We start from the raw sequence: 15,702 nt of genomic DNA, 5'->3' as shown, positions 1-15,702 counted from the left end.
GCGCTAAGTGCAGCCCCCCCCACCCCCGGCCCCCCCAGCCATCAGGTAGCCAGGGAGCGAGGACTGCGCATCTCGGCCTTCTTCCATCATGTAGCACGGCAGCGCATTGTCTGCACGGGATTGATTTGTCCTTCACATTGTAGGCTTCTGCCAGCACTGCAATCCACTGATTCACGGTCAAGGGCTTATTCATTGTCATAATTCCCACAGACGTATTCTGCTAATGAATTCATATTACAGGAGAAAAGAGGCTGTGGGCTGACACCTATGTAATTTGCAGGGACTATGATCTACATCTAACCGTATCCAATGGGATGGCTCATGTCGACAGCTTAGTTTATCAGTTGGGAGAGAGTCCTTTGTAAGGACCTTGTGTGTGTTATCAACCAGCTTCGAGAGATGTCTTGGCCTGTAGGCAGAGCGCAGGCTAGCTCATTGTATCGCCCTCCACAGATACCGTCTTATGAATTGAAGGTCTGGAGCAATTGTGCATCAGGCCAATCTCTCAGCGCCATGTTGCCCAGCATGTCCCCTCTCCACATCTCTAGGTCACATTTTGGTCATTTTCATGACATTTTGAGCTTTTTCATAATGTTATTGCATGCATAATGGACTGACACACAAACAGACAGATGAACACCAAACTAATTGCCATTGAGTCTGTTCTAGCTCATACTGACCGTGCAGGACAAGGTGAAACTGCCCCCCCCTCCCACCATGAGTTTCCAAGACTGTAACTTTCCGGGAGTAAAAAGCCCCCCTTGCACGTAAATGTAGCTTTGATATGCGCTGGGAAGTCACAAACTTTGTGTGACTCGCTTTATTTTAATATTCCCTTTATCGTGGTGATCTGGAACTGAACCTGCAATAGCTCAAAGGTCTCCCCATATGTGAGTGCGAGAATTAAGGAAGGAAGTGTAAAGTGGAGCCTCTCCTCAACCCACAAGATAGCTCCTCACTAGCGTGTTGCTTCCTGGCTCTGGGCTTGGCTGATAGAAACATCTTCCTGCCGATGGCGGAAACGGGCTCCCTGAATGACACGTTCTTCTAGTACTCAGCCCTGCCTCTCACCTCTCTGCTCTCAAAACTTCCCATCTTACTGACCTTGCTCTGTTTCAGCCACCCCACCCCCACCCCCACCCCCACCCATGCCACACACGTTCTAGTCTAGGGCCTTTGCACTGTCTGCCTGCCTCTTCCCGGAATGCTCTGCTTAAAAGCTCTGCCAAGCCAGTGGCTTTGGCTCTTTGAAGGCTTTTCTCAATGCTCACTATTTAAAGACTCGCGCTGAGCACCAGCGGAAACCATGGTCACCATTCCTGACACGTTTGGAGCCTCTGTCACCGTCTAAAGGGACCCTGGGCTCATAATGGGTTATGCGTTGGGTTGCTAATCACAAGGTCAGCAGATCAATCCCCCCAGCCCCTGCTGGCTCCCTCAGAACACCCTGGAAGTCAGAATGGATTTGATGGCAATGGGTGTGATATACAACGCATTTATGAATTGTTATGTTTATTGTTAGTTGTCTATCGTCCTCATGGAGGCTGGGATGTTTGTCTGCCTTTGTGTGCTGTGCCGCAGAATAGTGCCTGTTGTGTGAATGAATGAATGAATGAATGAATAAATAAATAGAGATTGATTCTCAAGTTGTTGCTAATTCTGAGGACTGTGAGTAAATTCTGGAAAATGTTCTCTGAAAATTGGATTTTAGGCAAGTGGGCCCTGAGATCTGGGTTCGTTCTTGAAACCATCCCATGTCTTAAGTGAAATAGCAACTCCTCTTGTGGGAGCCAACGAATCTCACAATTGTGAGGGGCTTTGTGGCCTGCTCAGTCAACCTGGGTTTCTTTCTTAATATTTAAATGGTCAGTAAGGGGTTTGCAAGTATTCTTGGAGTCCAGATGGCGCAGTGGATTAAGCATTGGCTGCTAACAGATAGGTTCCAATCTGACTTCATGAGCCGCTGCACAGGAGAAAGATGGAGCAGTGTGCTTCTGTAATATCGACAGGCTTGAAGACCCCCCCACCCCCCACCCCAGCAGTTCTACAGAGGCCTGTGTGGTCACTATGAGCTGGAATGAACTTGACAGCAGTGTGCTGGTCTGGGAGCAGCTTTGTCTTCTCCAGGGATTTCTGATTAGAATGTTGATGCTTCTAGAAGTTTACGGAGCCGACTCGGGCTTCATTCCATTAAATGAAGTAAGCTGTGTGTTCTGCGACGCTTCCCGGCAGCGATAATAAGGATGTGCTCAACAGACACGCAGATGAAAGTTTCAGCCTCCTGACTTCATAGACACTTGGCTGAAAATGTAAATAAGCCCGCCGCTTGCCATGCGCGCCGAGGAGCGTGGTGATGCTTGTGAAGCCGGCGGAGGCACTTAGACAAGGTCAGACCGGTCCTTTAACAAGAAATATGACAGCAAACAATTCCTTGTTTTCCCCTCTAGGGACCAAACGTAATTAAAGTGTCAAGGCAATCATACTAAGTTTTTAATTTCTTGCAGCTTCTTGCTATAAAATCATATTGTTCCGTCCAGGGAACATAACTAATCAGTACTAGCTTGTTCAAGCGTCGTGGGTTTCAGTCCCGGGATTTCCTTTCCATGTCTGCAGGCTGAACTCACTCCGGGCTCACTGCAGAATTCAACAAAGGTCCACTGAGCCCCGCAAAAAATGATTAAGAAACAAAAAGTATGTCAAGTGTTTTCTTGAATCTCGATCAATCTCACAGAAGAACCAGCCTGTTACCAAGATGTCTTTCTCCACTGCAGAAGCGGCCATTTTGGGAAACGTGCTTGCATCAGAGGTAGCTTTGTCTACGCCAGCATCTTGCTGCCTACGTGAATGATGAACATACGATTCAAATGTGTATCAGGCGGACTATAAGGCCCCAAACCACCAAACCCACTGCCACCCATTCAGACTCCTAGTGACCCTAGAGCAGCGATTCTCAACCTGTGGGTCGTGACCCCTTTGAGGGTCGAACGACCCTTTCACAGGGGTCGCGGATTCATCACAGTAGCAACATGACAGTTCTGAAGTAGCAACGAAAATAATGTTATGGTTGGGGCTCAGCACCCCACGAGGAACTGTATGAAAGGGTCGCGGCATGAGGAAGGCGAGACCCCCTGCTTCAGAGCGCCCTTCAGCTCCCTCCGGTCAGGGTCTTTTCACTAATCGGAATAAACTGTTTCGTCTCAGGGATCTAAAAGTTGAAAAATTTTACCTGAATGCTGTTTTGCCCGAGGTATTTCTTTTAATCAGATTATGTGAAAAGAATTTGAACTATTCTTTTAAATAACTGATTGAATTTTTTTCCTTCACTTATCAAGTCTCAGATCCCAAATAGCAACATAAGTATACGTGCTTTGGCAGGGAGCGTTTTTTGCAGGCCTGCTAGCCCCATTCCGCAGCATCGGTCAACGAAGGAGAGCGTGCTTGTCCGGCAGGGGGCGCTCTGAGAACGTCGTTCTGGTGCTGGGGCTTGAGGTGTGCAGTTCTCCATCCTGACTTACTTGTGCATTCAAATTATGGCCAGTCTCTGCCATGCTATCTTTCTGTGGTTTTGTTTTTACTGTTGATTTGAAGCATAACATTGTTTGAAAGTGCAGTAAACGGCTTTTTAAATGTGTGCATCTTTAAAGATAAGGTGGTGGCCTTTCATATAATGACTAATGTAATGATTGTGTGTTATACATTCCATCAGAAATATTTATTAAGGAAACAGGTATTATCACTATTAATGACAGTCATTGTGTTCTTTCACTAAATTTCCGTGTTTATAAGTTACATTGTAACAATTCAAGATAAAGAGGGAAATGACCTCTCTCCTTCATAGCACAAAGTTCTTTGGCCCAGACAATATTTCAGAGACTGCTGCAAGGGCACAGAATTCCTGAATGAAATAATGGACAGTTGACATTCTTGGCTGATCTCTCAGTCAGGACTGACTACCAAACCTGAGTTTAATTTGTGTATCTGAAATTCGATGTTAAGTTTTTAACAATTGTCTCTTGACTTAATTTTACATAAGTTTCCTAAAATGTCTTTACTCAGAGTAATAAATGGACCGGTATGTCCTCACTATATTTTGTGGCCTAAGAATTGAAATCTCACTCTGATGTGTTGTGGTTTAGTAAATACCTTTTTCTACTTTGTCAACAGTGTCAGTAGTGAATTGTGAATAAAATCATAAGATCAGTTGGGCCCAAAGAGTGGACCCTGATGACATAAGCCATATGTTTTAAAAGAAAAGGAATTTTATTTTAACTGTACTTTAATATAGACTTCTAAAAGTTTTCATAAAACTAGCAGTTTCTTTTATGGATATTCAGAAAAATCAAGAAGCTACTTACATTCTTTTAAAATATGTGTTCTTAAGATCAGCATTTTGTTAAAATATTTTTATTTTTGAATCCCATAACAAAAAAAGTTCTTTCTCAAAAATTTCATTACGTTTGACTCACTTTAAAGCAAATTGCACACAATGACACTTAATCGAAGGTTCAGGAATCCCCGCCTTCCTCAAAGATGGAGCAGTCTTTGTCTCTAGAGTGTTTGGATGAACATCTACCTTGAACTTAAATCTCCCAGCAAGCACCGTGTTCTCATGTCATTTCAAGGGTGCATCTTTTTATACTTCCTCTTCTTAGAAAAATCTTTACTTCCCTCAAATTCCTTACATTTAAAAAAATCTACAAGGACTTTATCATGTTCCAAGAAGACCTATCTCATTCAACAAAGATTGTTATACCGAATATAAAGCCAACGGATCAAGCAAAAACAAACAAACAAACAAACAAACAAACAAACAAAAAAACAGCCCAGACAAACCCACTGCTGTCAGGTTGATTCTGATAATCCCGGCGCCGTCTGAAGAAGAGATGTGTCCTCTAGGATTTCCAAAGCTGCAGTGTGACCTCTTTCCCACAGAAGGGCTGGTGGGTTCGAACCACCGATCTTTTGGTTAGCTGCCAAGCACTGCTACCAGAGCTGCTACGGTGACTACAGTTCCTGTTTTGTTTTGTTTTACAATTGTCACCACATTCAATTCAGGAACATTTTCTTCTTCCTTGTACTCATTATTATTCATGTCATTATTTTTTTCTAATTGTGGCAAAAATATACACAAAACATTCTCCAATTCCACGACTTCCATATGTATAATTCAGTGCCACTGATTATACTGTTCATGTTGTACCATCATTATTGATATTCTTTCTAAATTATTCCACCACCATTTACATAAACTCAATGCCCCATAAGCAACAACTCTTTCTCCTTCACTCATGGTAACCATTGGTTGTTCAGCTTCTTCTTTTAAAAAAAAAATAGATGAATATTTATTACATTATTACAGTCCTGCCTCAAAAAGATGACTGTACTAAGAAAAAAATGAAAAGGATTTTCATTCTTGTACTGTTTGGATGTTTAATCATCTGCATGTATTACTTTTTCAATAAAAAACCAAAACAAAACAAAAAACCGTGTAAACAGAAGGCAGTCAGTTGTCTATGGTTATACCACCCTGGATAATCCCGTTCTTGTCTGAAGTCAATAAATTAAGAAATAAAGGTTTTGATGCTACAGAAGTGCTCAATAGAAGAACAAATACAATGCATTTTCAAAAATAATTGATAGAGAAGGAAAGGATATGAGGGAGATATAGTATATATCTTATCTTTTATAACAGGTTATCAATAAGAGTAGTTTTCTTGACATAGGGTAATATATTAAAAATAGTGGTGGTATCTCTTTAGGGCATTCCTCAAAGAAAATAAAGCACGTGCACGCACGTTCTCTCGTTACCCTTCTTGAAGGTGCCCTGGGGGCTCTGTCAGGTAAGCCTTGGACTCTAACCCCAAGGCTGGTGATTCAAATCCACCAGCTGCTTTGCAAGAGACAGGTGAGGCTCTGCACCTGTGAAGGTTCACAGCCCCCAAGCCCCGTAGAATGTCATGTATGCACTGGCAGGAGGCGGATGTGGAGTTGTGAGTTCAACTCACGGTCTTTCTTTCTCATCCCCCGGCCCTTCCTTTCCTGTTTCTCACTCTCCAGCTTAGGATGAGACATTAGGAGCAGCACACGGGGCGGCAAAACTGCCTGGCTGTCACTCCCTTAAAAAGGTTCATCAAACCCTGGATCTTCAAGTCTATGCTTTATACATACTTTAGATTTTCCCTACCCCAGGTTTTATTAAGAGCATGCATCCTCAGGTATGATGTGAATATAATCAGAGTCTGCGATATTGTTGAGTTGAGTGTGTGTCCTTCATTGTTAGGATAAACATGTTCTGGCCGTTGTGAATATTGAGAGAATGCTGGAAAAGCTGAAGAAGTGTAACGAACTTTTGGAACTTATCCTGAAAGGACTGAATGAATATTTGGAAAAGAAACGTCTCTTCTTCCCCAGATTCTTTTTCTTGTCTAACGACGAACTCCTTGAGATCTTATCCGAGACTAAAGATCCCACCAGGTGAGTTCCGTGAGTGGAACAGCATGTGATTAGATTCAGTTGTAGAGCAAGGCAGACCATAAAAAGGTATCTCTAATTCGGTTTGTGTAACAGTTTTCCTCTAGGAATATTTTCCATCATAAATTTAAAATTATGGTTAAAAACGAAAGCACTCATTGCCACTGAGTTGGTCCCTATTCATAGCTGCCCTAGAGGGTGGAGTAGAACTGCCCCTTTGGGGTTCCAAGCCTCTAAATTTTTATGGGACAAGAAGCCTCAACTTTCTCCTGTGGAGAGGCTTTGAACTGCTGACCTTGTGTTAGCAGCCCAGTGTGTAATCCACTATGTCACCAGGGTGCCTGTCATTAAAATGTAGGAGCTATCATTGCCTGCCATTTTCTAGATGGGCTGAACTTTGGTCTGGATTTCTTATTGTTATCATATATTCTCTTAGATTTTTTCAGAGCATGCTATGCTTCTGTATCACCTTCAGAATGAAATCTAGACCCTCACAGCGACTCACGAGGTCACGAGGTCCGGAGGCTTTGGTTCCCTGTTATCTCACTGAGTCCACCAAGGAGACTTGCTCACTCTGCTACTGCCCAACGGCCCCCTTGGGATTCCCCATAAAAGGGACAGCTTCCTCCTCGGGATCTTTGTATGTGCTGTGCTCTTTGCCTTGGGGGCTCTCTGTCCACATCCCCCATAAACTACCAGCCAGTCTTCGCGGAGGCCTGCCCAGACAGCGGCCGGCCGCTCAGGGAAGCCTTCTGTGGCCACCCTAGTGAACCGGCAGCCCGTACCCTCCCTCCCTAGCTCTTCCCTAGACTCCTCCTTTCCACCACTGACGGTGTAATCATTACCAGGTGGTTAGGCTATACTTTCCTTGTTCACTGTTTGTGTTTCTCCAGAAGAACATAAGCTCTATGATAGCAGAGATGTCTGATTGCTCCCCTCAGCCGATGCCCCGATCTAGAAGAATGCCCCATAGACAGTAGGCACTAAATAAATTTTTTTAGGCAAATCTGTAAATTTTGTGTTTTGTGTACCCTATAAGTAGAAGGAAATGGAGTAATCCAGACAAAAAGATAAAGTTGGGCCCAAATTAGTTTCCATCTGAGTTTTATACTGAGCTTCTCTTTGTTCTTTTGAAAGATGAATGCAATTGATTATTGGTAATGTGCCAAATATGAGGTGTTTAGTCAGTCCTGTCTTATAGTACATTGAATAAGCTGAAAGTTGGGTGTCTTCAAAGCAGTTGATTTTGTAAACCGTAAAGTACTTAAAGTGCTAAATCAAGTTAATAATTTGCAAGCCATCTCTGAATATACCAGTGGAAACGGTCTTGGGGTTTTTGCAGCTTGTCAGATGAGTGTATTATTTGTTCATCAAAATTTTGGCTTGCTTTTCATGCTACTTTTAATGTCTCTAGTTTATTGTGTTGGTTCAAAGGCCTCTCCCCATCAATATTTAATGTAGTTATTGTAACTTTACGGATCTTTTGTATTTATTCCATGACTGTGCTATCCTCCAAGCTGAGGCAAACTCTTCCGCTATTTAACACTGCACCCTAGTAGCATCTAGGTCTGAGCACATAGCCCGTGTTTACAACTTGAATGAAGTCTGGGCACAAACTTCATTTATGGTGTGTTGCCCTTTGGGTAATGCTCTCTTTCTCTTCTTCCTCCTTCCTCGACAGGGTACAACCTCACCTGAAGAAATGTTTTGAAGGCATTGCAAAGGTGGAGTTCACGGACACGCTGGACATTACGCACATGAAGAGTAGCGAAGGGGAGGTGGTGGAGCTCATCGAGACCATTTCAACAGCCAAAGCCAGAGGTCAAGTGGAGAAGTGGCTGGTTGAGTTGGAGAGAGTTATGATTAAATCCATCCACAAGGTAGCCCTTATATATATATATGTATATATATATATATATTTTAAGTAAAACATGATTATCAATATGTCATTGGTCGATGAGCAGTTATTTATATAGAAATTGAGGCATGTGTTACTAATTCAATGGCGTACGTAGCTGGAAGGCAACAGTGGGACTTGTCCATGGTAGGAATTTGAAAAATGGACACAGTACATTCAGTACTACTGAAACCGTGGGCTTTGATCGTGTGACTGTCTCATTCTTCCTGCAACATACTAGTGCTTTCGTGACTAGACATGCCGTTAGCCAACACGGCCTTTCCTGAGTCTGGCTCTGGAAGCTTCTTTCCGTGACTTCAAATCCATTTCCTTGGCATGTACACATCTATGGGGAATACTCTTCTGTGTGCATATAAAATATCGTGTGTGTGTAGGGTTTTAGCTCTTCATTGTATAACTTTGTTCAAGTACATTATGAAATCATTCATCTTCAGAATTTTCTTTTCCAATTAGGTAATTGGAGATGCAATGTTTGCCTATCTGAAAAATGCCCGGATTAATTGGGTAAGAGATTGGCCAGGACAGACTGTTCTGTGTGTATCCCAAATCTTCTGGACGTTAGAAGTACAAACAGCTATTCCAAAGGGGCAAGAGGTAACATTTTAATATCTGTTTCTCAGCATTTTTTCCTAATGGTATCATTGCCAGAATGTGCTTATTCTATAAAATGAACTGCCCTCTCAAAAATCTACTTTAATCCTTCAATCCATATTACAGATTTTAAAAATGAAAATTTCACATAACAAATATATAATAGAAGCAATAGAAACAGCTATTTGAAATGTATGTTTATACCGTCTGTTTATTTGCCGTAGGTAGAAGTCAGTAGTGCATGAATTTCATCTTATTAGTATGTATGTTATTCTATATATTTTTATACCTTTAAAAATAAATAGGATAAAAAACTTCTTGAGTTTTCCAGGGCAAGGACATAAAGTGACATAATTCTATTCAGTGTCCAGTAAACTGCCCTATGAAGACAAGGTGTCATTTGATGTATATCGACTATCCACATTTTAAATGTATTGACTTAGAACAAGCAAAAATTTCTAATATTGCTTCGAACCTTAAATATTTAAGATCAAGTATTCTAACATATTTGGACATTTGAATTTAATATTGTTATTAATTTTATTCTTTCTGCCATTATTTATAAGTAGAGATTATATTTGATGCAGTAGCCCTATCCTTGAACTAGAATTTTCAAGCTGGCCAACTTCCGGTTCACTGATGGGCGCGTTGGAAACTAGAAATGATAGATATTAGTTTAAAACCACGAGCGTCTGATATATTTTTGACATGAAATTCAAGTATTATGTTCCTTAATTCTAAGGGATTGTTGAATGCTGGTCAGTGTTGGGGATTGAGCACAGCACTTGCACTCCCAGACAGGCAATCCCACGGTGTGGGAGGTGGTGGGGAGGGACACCCCTCCTCCCCCCCATAGGACCCCAGGCCTACATCCACACTACAGCATCCCAAGGGTTCCCTCATTTATTCTCTGAAGCAGGTCATGAAAGGGTAGGGCGGGAAGTCACCTGCGGCTCTGTTGTTCGGAAGGTCTCTCCTTAGGACCCACAGCACTGGAGTTTCCACATAAGGAGGAGGTCCCTGGGCTTATTTGTAAACCCTAGCTGTTTCTCCCGCCAGCATCTTTCATTCCTTCTCAGTGCTTCCTGAAAATTCATCTTGCTACCGGGTACTAACTTTTCTCTCCAGAGGCGTTCCTCTATCACCTAGGTGGGCTGCTGAGAAATCTCTCCTAGGATGATCTTCCTCCTGGCTTATTGGCCCCCAGGCCATCATACCAACTTTATTGCTGGGAAGTGGTAGGTATTGTCTGGAGGGAACAAAGTAACAAATGTGAATGAATCCTTCAGATCGTTAGCACCTCCCAGATTTGTTCATTTGATGTCCAAGAATTTCCAGAATTCTCAGTGTAGTCATTCTCTCTCTCTCTCTCTGTTTTACAGTTGTTGTTTATCAAGCCTCTACCCCTCCATTACAACCATGTAGTCCTCTTCTCTTAATCCAGGCACTACAGGGGCTATAAAATTAATGAAGGGCTCACCACTGTCACAGAGCTTAGGGTATAATAAATATGAATGCAGTCATGAATCAGAGTATTATTGTGTCTGTAGAAGAATCTAGATGGATAAAAAATATTTGATTCCAGGTAGATTTTATTTTGCTGAAAATGAAACAAAAGAAAACACTAGTTCACAGTTTAGAATTATGGAATAGTTCAGCCTTTTCTGGATGTTTCGTTCAGCGAATTGTTTAAAAGAAGTTTATACAGAGAATATAACGTCGCAAAAATACTTTCAGTGTTGTGATTTATTTCCTTTCAATTTAAGGTGTCGTAATTCTCAGGGATTCCTGCAGCATAGTTCCTAAAGAGCTCAGTTCATCATGGTGTGATGTTGAATTTCAATTTTAAATCCATTTCCTAGAGTATAAAAACGCATTGTGCTAGTATAATCAGCAATGAATTCTTTAATTTTTAAACATTTTATTGGGGGCTCTTACAGCTCTTATCACAATACATACATCTATACATTGTGTCAAGCACATTTGTTCCTATGTTGCCATCATAATTTTCAAAACATTTTCTTTCTACTTAAGCCCTAGGTTTCAGCTCATTTCCCCCCTCTCCCACCCTCCCTCCCCCATGAGCCCTTAATAATTTATAATTTGTTTTTCATGTCTCATACCAACCACTGTTTCCCATCACCCACTTTTCTGTTGTCCATCCCCCTGGGGGAGGGATTATATGTTGATCATTGTGATCGGTTCCCCCTTTCTCTCCCCACCTTCCCCTTCCCCTCCTGGTATCACTACTCTCGCCATTGATCCTGAGGGGTTATCTGTCCTGGATTCCCTGTGTTTCCACCTCTTATCTGTACCAGTTGCATGCTCTGATCTAGCTGGATTTGTAAGGTAGAAATGGGGTCATGACAGTGGGGGCAGTAGGGGGGTGAGGGTAAGGAAGCATTAAAGAACTGGAGGAAAGTTGTATTTTTCATTGGTGCTATGCTGCACCCTGACTGGCTTGTCTTTTCCTTGTGTCCCTTCTATAAGGGGATGTCCAATGGTCTACAGATGGGCTTTGGGCCTCCACTCTGCCCTCCCCCTCATTTCCATTTATATGACTTTTTGTTTTGGGTCTTTGATGCCTGATACCTGATCCCTTGGACACCTCATGATCACAAAGGCTGGTGTGCTTCTTCCATGTGGGCTTTGTTGCTTCTCAGCTAGTTGGCTGCTTATTTATCTTCAAGCTTTTAAGACCCCAGATGCTATATATTTTGATAGCCAGGCACCCTCAGCTTTCTTCACCATATTTGCTTATGCACCCATTTTGTCTTCAATGATGAGGTCAGGGAAGGTGAGCATCCCAGAATATTGGGTTATTAGAACAAACTATTCTTGCATTAAGGGAGTACTTGAATGGAGGCCCAATGTTCGTCTGCTGCCTTACTACTTAACAAATAAATATATGTGCATAGATCTGTTTCCCTGTCACTATATATAAATGTATTTACAGATGTATATGCCTATATTTAAACCGCTGTAAATGTCCTTTGCCTCCTAGTTCTTTCGTCTATTTACTTTCACACCCTTCTTGTCCCCCTATCATGTTTGGCCTTCATTCAGGCTTCAGTATTTCTCTCAGCTACATTGCCCTTGATCAAGCCCCACCAGGCATCCTATGCCCTCCTCTCCATAGATTTTAGATCACTTGTTGTCCTTGTCCCTGTGTTTGTTGGTACTCCTTTCCTTTCCCCTGCCTCCCCCTCTCCCATGTCCCCCCACCCAAACCATCAGTCCATTGTTTTCTCCTCTGGATTGTTTATCCTGCCCATCTTATCTAGATAGGCATGCAGCAACAATAATGAGCCCCCAAACAAGACAAAGCAAAACATAACAACAAAAGAAATAAAAAATCAAAACAGCTACAACAACAACAACAACAACAACAAAACCAACGGCAAAGAAAGAAAAGCCTATGAATAGTTCCAGGTCTGTCTGTTGACCTTTAGGAGTATTTACCGGTCAAGTGTGATGGAGTGCCATGCCCTGGTCCCAAAGTCTATTTTTGGTACTCCTTGGGGACTTTGTTGCTTTGCTCCCCGTGGTGCTCTGTTGCACACCTTTAGTGGTTTGCCCTGATGTGGTGGGGTCAGATTGGACACTATTCCCACACTGTGTCTCCAGTGTTGTCCCCCGTAGCGCTATGGGTCAGTGAGGGATGTCATGTCTCCTGGTGGGGCCTTATAGTTCTCTCTGTGCAGTGGCTGCTCTGAGACAGAATATCATCCTTGGGGCTTGGTGGGCGAGGTTGTGTTCCGATCTCTCTCCTCCCCTCTTCATTTGCTCCTGATCAGAAGCCCCCCTCTTCCTGAGCTGAAGCTTCAGTACTGCCCTCTAAAGTGCATTCTTCTGGGGAGGGGGGTGTCTGGCATGAGGGATCCACATAGTGGGGATTGGAGCCAAATTCCACAGACCGTTCTGTTGGTTTGCTGCTCCATGCCAGTGTAATGCTTTCGTGTCTTGGTGCACCGGGGTGAAATCTGGCCCCTCGCTCCCCCTCCTGTGGAGGCAAAAAACATTACCCTCCCCTTGGGTGGGTTAGTGTCCTGTTTCCCAGCTACCCATCTCTCTCTGTCTCTCTCTCTTTTCTCCTCCTTGTAAGTTGGCTACCACATGTATCCCTGGATTGGGTCTAGCCTCTGCCATAGTACCTGGACCTCACCTCAGGAATGTATGTAGACATTATCCTTCCCTGTGCCCCTTTTGCATTTTTAAGCTTACCTCAGTGGACTCATGTTGTACTTGTTCTTTTGCCCTTGGCTTACTTCACTCAGCATAATTTCCTCCAGATCTTCCCATGTGGTGATGTGCTTCATGCGTTCATCACTGCGTTTTAGGGATGCATAGTACTCCGTTGTATGTATGTACCACAGTTTTTTAATCCGTTCATCAGCACTCCCCTTGTAAAGCTTTTGGGATTTTCCACATATAAAATAATATCATCTGTGAATAACGATAGTTTCACTTCTTCCTTCTCCAGATGAATACCTTTGATGTCTTTTCTTTGCCTTACGTTGTTAGCTAGGACCTCCACTACGATGTTAAATAGGATTGGGGACAAAGGGCATCCTTGTCTGGTCCCCTTGTTCAGAGGGATTGTTTTCATGTTGCTGTAAGGTCCAAACGTTACATCTGTATGTTATGTCTTGTGCTGAGCTATAGCATGTGAGACCCAGTCTAAGAACCAAGGCTTTGGCAGACCCTTTGTTTCAGATGCAGAAATAAGATGCCTTATTTCACACTGCTGGTGCTCCTAGAATCAGCTGTTTTTATTAATTTATACATTTAACCTACTTTATTAATCCTGGAAATTATACAAATGAAAAAGTGCTCAAGCACCAAACCTTGGAAAGCTGTGCTTTCTTTAAATAATAATTTTGTAAAAGATAAGATATTTCAAGGAATAAGGAAAATGCCTGCAGCGAAACAGCTTGTGGCCCTCAACTCCGTCTTGTTAAATTTTCCCCTAATCTTTGGAAGTCTGACCATTGAATTTCATTGTTACCACTTTCTTGGCCCTGCCTGAGGGGAGTAAACTCCTCTAGACACAGCCTTTGGGGGAGCTTAACTATTGTGTGAATGCTAGTCATTAAATAATAATAGCTAAATAACATGATTAAATATTACAGGATGAAGGGAACAACTGCATCAGCCTCGTGGGCTGTGTCGACACTTCCCTCAAGCACAGCATGTACTTTGTAGATTCTTATTTCCTTTTTTAACCATAAACCCTCTTCTATTTTAAACTAACTCATTAGATTCGCCCACTATGAAAGAGACCTCCCAAAGTAAACCTTGTGCTCAGAATTGGCATCAGCTCGCCAGACCTACTAACACGTTCCATGTTTTGTGTATTAAGATCGTCGCATTTCACGTGGCTCAAGCCAACTTTGGAAGCTTTCACAAAGCGTACCTGGAGGACTAGGGAGCAGAAGAAGAGCCGCTGGGATAGAACCCCGGGAGTCAGCCCTGCCACAGCCTCTCCTTTGTGGTCTGTCTTCATCGCTACCCGTCCCGGACAGACTTTGTGGGGATGATGAAGCCGCGCAGTCGCTTTGGGTGGCGTAGGCACAGTCAACCGGGCCTGGCGAGAAGCACTGCCTTCAAAGTCTGTGTACCATTCCTGGAAGAGCGATGCTTAGCTATGGCCGAGACACCCAGCTTCGCCTTCATGTTTCCATGGAGACAGGAAAGCATGGTTGGCAACGCCATGAGAACCGCATACACTGGGTTCTCCAAAGGAAGTGGGTCGACTCAAGCCCCACACGTCCACCACAAATGGACAGATTGGGCTTGTGTATATAACACCTTTGTAGTATAAATTATCTTACACGTATGTCATGGAAAATGAGGATACAAATGTGGAGAATGATATATCCATATACACTGGTTCAAAATGTTTCCGTTCAAAAATGTTTCTGATCTCCCTTTATTTTCTTCCAGGCTCTGGAGGATTACTTAAAGACATGTAACGAACAGATTGATGATATCGTCACCTTGGTCCGTGGCAAACTGTCCAAGCAGAATCGTGTTACTCTGGGTGCCCTCGTGGTGCTCGATGTCCACGCTAGAGACGTCCTTACGTCACTCGTGAAGAAGAGAGTCAGTGACGATTCTGACTTCGAATGGCTAAGCCAGCTTAGGTACTACTGGCAAGTAAGTGCTATCTCTGAATGTTATTACATAGCAATTTCATCTCAGAGCTTTTTAATTTGTGCTGGTTTGACCACATGGGAAATAGTGTCAGTAATATAGGGATTTTTGCTGATGGCAAAGTATAACCAAACAAGCATTTTCCAGATGGAAGATTAAAGCAGCCAATAACTGTCCTTATACTATTTATATCTATGCCCATGTATATGGTGTTATGCAAGGAAACTGCAAAGAGTTTATGGAAAAATAGAATGAAAAGATAATGCATTTTTTCTACAAATATTTTGAAGTCCCTTCATATATGTAGATGTATATGGACACATAAACTATTAGTAATGATAAAAATTGCTCATTTTAAATACAGTTACCTGTCATAAGAAACCCACCTGGTGAAGCCAAAGTTAAATGCTCAGCTGCTAGCTAAAGGTTGGTGGCTCAAACCCATTCAGGACTCCATGGGATAAAAGACATGACAAGGGCAATGAATGTACAAATGTGCTTTACACAATTGATGTATGTATGGATTGTGATAAGAGTTGTATGAGCCCCTAATAAAATGATTAGAA

The 15,702-nt window shown here is 42.6% G+C and overlaps 1 protein-coding gene across 1 annotated transcript in view; it reads left to right on the top strand.

The window, feature by feature from the left end:
• Window positions 1–15,702, top strand: part of DNAH7 (dynein axonemal heavy chain 7) — a 255,888-nt gene that overhangs the window by 59,818 nt on the left and 180,368 nt on the right. The window contains exons 20-23 of the mRNA XM_004701731.2: window positions 6,281–6,474; window positions 8,153–8,351; window positions 8,843–8,983; window positions 14,927–15,139. Of these exons, the coding sequence (XP_004701788.1) occupies window positions 6,281–6,474; window positions 8,153–8,351; window positions 8,843–8,983; window positions 14,927–15,139 (747 nt within the window). The remainder of the gene's footprint in view (window positions 1–6,280; window positions 6,475–8,152; window positions 8,352–8,842; window positions 8,984–14,926; window positions 15,140–15,702) is intronic.

The sequence above is a fragment of the Echinops telfairi genome, unplaced genomic scaffold, assembly GCF_000313985.2.
Source record: "Echinops telfairi isolate 266 unplaced genomic scaffold, ASM31398v2 ScPeMD7_3;HRSCAF=10, whole genome shotgun sequence".
In the NCBI taxonomy this organism is placed as follows: Eukaryota; Metazoa; Chordata; class Mammalia; order Afrosoricida; family Tenrecidae; genus Echinops; species Echinops telfairi.
The sequence above is the reverse complement of the archived record's forward strand: the minus strand, read 5'-3'. Positions and strand labels throughout refer to the sequence as shown.